The 6,072-nt window shown below is 44.8% G+C and overlaps 1 protein-coding gene across 1 annotated transcript in view; it reads right to left on the bottom strand.

Moving 5' to 3' along the window:
- HORMAD2 (HORMA domain containing 2) overlaps nucleotides 1-4,364 on the bottom strand; it is a 16,094-nt gene extending 11,730 nt beyond the window's left edge. Inside the window, exons 1-5 of the mRNA XM_035898409.1 lie at nucleotides 4,308-4,364; nucleotides 3,904-3,919; nucleotides 2,389-2,526; nucleotides 1,032-1,095; nucleotides 51-87 (exon numbers count right to left, since the gene is read on the bottom strand). Of these exons, the coding sequence (XP_035754302.1) occupies nucleotides 51-87; nucleotides 1,032-1,095; nucleotides 2,389-2,526; nucleotides 3,904-3,919; nucleotides 4,308-4,349 (297 nt within the window). The 5' untranslated portion in view covers nucleotides 4,350-4,364. The remainder of the gene's footprint in view (nucleotides 1-50; nucleotides 88-1,031; nucleotides 1,096-2,388; nucleotides 2,527-3,903; nucleotides 3,920-4,307) is intronic.
- Between the last annotated feature and the right edge of the window lie 1,708 nt (nucleotides 4,365-6,072).

Below are 6,072 nucleotides of genomic sequence, written 5' to 3'. Positions count from 1 at the left end.
AGGTAGTTTTGTCCGTATCTTATGAAGAAACAGGAAACTCCATTACTTACATACTGCCTCTCCAAAGCATCAAAACAACCTTGAATCCTGCCAGGGAAGAACACATTAATACTAACCAGCATCACTTTTTCTTTTTTTTTTCTGGAATTAAAACAACACAGCAACATTTTTGGCTTGTAAAATCTTTTCCAGGTCAATCACCATAAAGGTGCTGTCCTCCCTTCTGCATTTGTGTATTGTTTACACATCTAGGGCTGTATCTTCTCAGCCTGGAGCCCACTTAAATCCTGGCAAAGACAAGGATTCGAGGCCTAAGGCTGGCTCTGAGTGGTTCTCTGCTCAGTGCTCCCCAGCTTGCTCTCCAGTCGCTCTTTTCCCACTGGCAGTGTACCGAGCTTGGTTGAAACTTCAATCTGAACATGGCCTGACAGGTCTGGTCTTGTAAATTTTTTTGTTATCTGATGCCTAGTTTACAGCTACAGGCTTTCTCAAAGTAGTAAATATTATTTGAGGTAGATCTTTGAGACAAAGGATGTGCAGCCAGGTATCTCCTTAGCTCATCAAAGTCAGACTCTCTGCTTGCTGGGAACATGCCAACTCTGAAATACATCCTAAAGAAAGATGCAGGATACTTAGACATGCAGTATCCAGGGAGATAAAATATCGTACGCACTAAAAAATGAGCTACAAGAATCCCTCTAAAAATTAAACAAGAAAAGACTAAACAACAATTGAATCAGTCTCATGATTTTCTTTACCCTCTTCCCATACCTACATTGCCTGTGTGTGCTCCAGGGCCTGACCATGACCTCACTTCGACAGACCTTGGACTCACATGATCTTGGTCAGCTAATTCTGTCCCACTTACGCGCAGGGCCAAGCACACACGCTGCAGCAGTGAGAGCTGCACTGGCATAGCCCATAGTGCTACTGGGCACAATATTTTCAAATTCAGGAAGGAGAAGAATGTGAGGGGTAGATGTCTTGCTATTCAGCACAATCTTGTCTTAGTTTCGCTGTTACTCACTTACCACTTGACTATCTGCAATGATCCCAGACAGCTTTTATCTTCTCGGAGAATTTTTAGACAGAGGTCTGTAAAACCAAATTTAGCACATAAGTTACAATCCTTATCACAACTGTTGGGCAAACACTGAAACTAAGCCAGTCACCCTCCCTTTTTTGGATAAAATGCGTTATCTGGAGGTCCTTCCTGAGCGGAAATGTTGGTTTTCCACTGAGTCCCAGGTGGGCTGACACAAGCTTATTGCTGCATTTTCAAATGTCAAGACTTTCCTCAGATGCTCTGGGCTCTCCCAGAAAAAGTGCTAGAGTTATGGCTTAATTTCGAAACACCAGCAGCTTCTTCGCTCCCATCTATTCTGCCATTCCCTACAACACCCTCACCTCTGCATTCGGACTTCACCAACATCCGCATGAGGTAAATGTGCTCAGAATAAAATATTTCTGTTAAGCTTTTCCACACAGTTCGTTCCACCTCTGTTTTCAGGCATTCAGAATGGCAAGAGGAAACCCATCCTGCAAATGAGGAGGTGAATCAATAACGCCTTAGGATTCAACCGTTCTTGATCAAAAAGGCACTTGACAGACCTGATGTTTGATTAGGACTTGTGGCTTTTCAGGGTTAGGTGATCAAGAGCCAATCTAGGATTTCCTGTGCCCTCAACCAAATCAAAGAGTGCACCTGAGCATGTTTCAGGACAGCCAACTGCATAAGTAAAAATACGGAAACAGACTGGAATGCACACAGACATTTCGCACCCTACTAACACATATCAAATGAACATAAAAGATGTTGATGAATCAAAGCTAATCACTAATTCTTGTGATCCTATAATGAGACTTTTTGGTTCTTAAAGGTATTTTTTTTCTTAAAGTTCTGATTCCCAAGCACATGTGGTTATGAGAGTTTTCACAGAAAAAAACCCCCAAACAATAAAACAAACAAACAAATCTACTTTCAATCTTGCAAAGGAAAGCTGAAAATGTGAACCTCAAGGGCTCAAAAATCCAAAGGAAAATAGAACACACCAGTCAGAGTTAATTTTTTAAAACTTCTGGATTTTTAAGTCAATCTCCTGGCTCTGAGACCTGATTCACGAGGCTGGCAATGCCAAGGAATGATTTTAAACCAAAAGAAACACTAAGAGAAAAGCCCTGAGTGGCCAATAGCTCTAGGTTGCATTCTATGCTCTCTATCTGACGCACAAGCCCTGTCTGTGTTCAGACTTGAGAAGGCCTGTTAGCTAACTTCCTAATAAACTGAACTCACACATACATGACCAGCAGGATGCTGACATGTAAAGCAGATTCTAGCTAAAACATAGCAAGTAGAAATAAGAGTTCAGCACAAACTGAAGGTGTTACCATCTAAATAGCGAGTTCCGTAAGAGCTCTCGGGGAACAGCCCTCTCATGTACGTTATACAGGATACAGAGATGGCCAGAAGTCTTTTCACCAGCACCACAGACTGCTGCTCAGTAGCAATTATGTTGGGGAACAACACTGATTCCTGAAAAAGAAGGGCAAAGCCAAAACCAGGACCATTTCAGTGTAACACAGGAAAAAAAAAGGTAACTTAGAAACATAGAATCACAGAATCATAGAATGTTTTGGGTTGGAAGGGACCCCTAGAGGTCATCTAGTCCAACCCCCAGGTCATCTCGTCCAACCCCCAGGATACAGGACCATTCTCCCTTGAAAGTGAAGGATACCCATTAGCTGCATTTACAAGTGGCAACTGAAACCTGAGCGACGCCGTCCCCTGAGCACACCCGCTTCAACGCGGGGGAGCGACAGACGCAGGACTGCCCCCCAGGAGGCCTCTGCCAGCGTCATCCTGGCCAAGCAAAGCACCGGCAAGCACAGCGCACAGACAGCTTTGCTAGCGCCTACGAGCTGGCTGAGGCGGGAGGCACCCGGCCGCGCTCGTAACGCTTTCCTACGTCAGACCCAACACCCCACCAAAACTCAGCAGGGAAGCTCCAACAGCACCCACCTTAATGAGTTTCAGAGAGATTCTCCCAACAATCAGGCTGCATCTTCCTCTATTTAAAGCACACATGGGAATGAATTTTGCAATAATTTGAACATTTCTCTGGTCTTCATATTACACAGAGGAGACTAACGTCTAACATGGTTGGGATTAAATGTTTTAAGGATAGTTATCATTAGAACTGCTGGAACATATCCAGAGAAGGGCAACGAAGCTGGGGAGGGGTCTGGAGCCCAAGGCTGGTGGGGAGCGTCTAGGGGAGCTGGAGGTGTTCAGTCTGCAGAACAGGAGGCTGAGGGGAGCCCTTATCGCTCCCTACAACTGCCTGACAAGAGGGGAGAGCTGGGGGGGGCGTTGGGCTCTGCTTCCAGGGAACGGGCGATGGGACGAGGGGAAATGGCCTCAAGTTGCGCCAGGGCAGGGTTAGGTTGGACATTGGGAAAAATTCCTTCCCCCCAAGGGCTGTCAAGCACTGGAAGGGGCTGCCCAGGGAAGGGGTTGAGCCCCCACCCCTGGGGGTATTTAAAAGCCGGGCAGGCGAGGTGCTTAGGGCCAGGGTTTAGTGGTGGGGTGGCAGGGTTAGGGTAACGGCTGGGCTTGGGGATCTTAAAGGTCTTTTCCAAACTCAACAATTCCATGATTCTATGATTGTATCTGGCATGATTTACTCCAAAGCAGACTGCATTGGTCAGTCCCTCCCCTTTTATCACAGCTGAACATTCCCTCCCCCTCCACTGCACCAATGCTGGCACTTAACAGACAACACCCCTAAAAAATAAAGTGTGCAGTTTTCTGCCAGCTTAGCCCTACAGAGTGAATTGTGGAGTCAAACCAGTGCCAGTGCCAGTGTGACGCTCACCACTGTACCAAAGTTCACTGCCTGCCACAGCTTTTTTTGGAGATCTGACAGCAGACTGAACCTGCCAATGCTGTACGCAGACCTAAGTTTCAGAGGGATTTTAATGCAGAGTTGTAACCGTACATGCCTACGATGGGAGCTAATGTAAATACTAAACACTGCAATTTTAACATGAACACATTTAGTTCCTCTATTAGTTTGTTGCTTCTTCCTGCTAATGAAGCTCAGTGCACACCTAATGAGCCTACATTTATTTAGTCAAATGCATGTCAAGGCCCCACACTGTATCTTCCCGGACTCACTAAATTGGAAATAATCCAACCAAGAACAGCGCAGACAACAGAAAGCGTTCCCACCTCGCCATGCGCAGACGTGCCAGGTCCAAAACTGAGAGCTAAGACTGTTAGTACCATCACATTTCAAGGTTTTTACCTTTTTCTTTTGCCTAGTCTGTAAAAGCTGATGAGTAGCCATCCTGTATTTCAAAGACCTGCCTTCCACTTGTAACTAAAACCTGAAAATAAAAAAAAATAAAATAAATAAAAAAAAGAGACACCTGAAAAATACAGAGTCATTGCTATTTCTCATCTGCCTTGAGTGAAGAATGAGATTCTTTAGCCTCACTTGGGTCTAAAAGCTAATTGCCAGTCAGGACAGCTAAAGCAAAGCAAACCAAGGATATTCTATGGCGCTGTCTGAGAGTCTGCAGAGTGAGAAAACTCCTTATTCACTGGTAAGCCATCAATAGTATTTGAAATTCAGGGCCACACCTGTACCTGGTGTCAGCCGGTGCCACTTCAAAATGCATTTCTCATATTCCAAGCCACAAATGTTAATTCCTACAACCGTTAAAAAGTGTGAAGGGGGAATGTGAAGGAACTGGAAGTCTGCCAATAGCAGCCAATATTTTAGCAAGGGTAAGCAGGAAACGTGCAAACATCAGTCTTGGCCAGAATAAAGGAATGATTCTTCTGGGACACCTTGAAATTAAAAGAAAAAGAAAAAAAAGGAAGAAAAGTCCACATTGTTTCAATGAGAGAGGGCCTTGTTAGACAAACCTGGATTTAAGTAGAAAATCTTTTTACAAGAATGCAGAGCTGATTGATAAAGGCAGTAACGTGGACGTTACATGTGTTGCACTCTGGGGAGGTGCTTGATTTAGCACCATGTGACATCTTGATTAAAAACTTCCATTAGATGGAATTAATAAGGCACACGTTTACTGGGTTGAAAAATGGCTCGCTGGGAGATCTCGACATGTAGTGGCTAACGGGGAGACGTTAATGAAAGGAAACACCACGACAGGTCCCCGGAGGAGCCTTGCCTTGTTTGCAGCTAGTCAACGTTTCTATTAACAATTAAAGTAACCACATAAACACCATGGGTTGATTTAAATCCCGACATAATGCGGTGACCAGTGGACTCATGATAGATCAAAACAGTTGATCTATCTTGTTCTGCATTTCTACCTTTTTGGCTTTTTTCCAGTGAAAGCCGCATTTCCATTTGTTGGCAGTCCTTAAGACATGTTGATTGGAACATGTTGACAGCTTTTATGCTAAATTTAGCACTTCATTTAGTAACGAGGGCAGATTACAGCTATAAAAGTATGTTTAAACAAATATACACCTGCAAAATTTTTGATATGTTAAATATTTTAGGGAAGTTTGGGGTTTTTTTCCCCCATGGCTGCGAAGCACTGTGCACAAGCCTGGAATGCAATTAAAGCAGACAAAGGCATTATTCCAACGTGAGGCTATTAGCTGCATAAAGCTGATTTAAGCAAGCCAGAGAGATAAGAAAACATGTTTTCTGTAACACGCTACATTTATAATTGATTTACTGTGCAAAGGCAACATCACTCAGACTGAGCTTATCTACCCTGAGCCGGTTGTTCCGTACGGGGTATCCCCCAGCATCACCCTCTCCCTTTCGCCAAACGCACGCTTGCTCCAGGACTGCAAGAGAGGAAAGCGGCTGCCCGGGCTCTCCACAGCCGCAGTGCTTTCCCGCTCTGCACCCCTTTTATCGCTGAGTATCACGACATCAGCATTAACTGGGAGAAACCAAACCTCTCCTGGGACTTTGCCCCCTCAAGCCCCTCACCTGCACCGCCACTGCCCCTTACACCTCATTTCAGGCAGGCCCTAAAAAGCAGCCGTGGCTCGAAATGTCGTTTTTAAAAGCCCTTTCTGCC

Source organism: Egretta garzetta, unplaced genomic scaffold, assembly GCF_000687185.1.
Source record: "Egretta garzetta isolate BGI_Z169 unplaced genomic scaffold, ASM68718v1 scaffold7, whole genome shotgun sequence".
In the NCBI taxonomy this organism is placed as follows: Eukaryota; Metazoa; Chordata; class Aves; order Pelecaniformes; family Ardeidae; genus Egretta; species Egretta garzetta.
The sequence above is the reverse complement of the archived record's forward strand: the minus strand, read 5'-3'. Positions and strand labels throughout refer to the sequence as shown.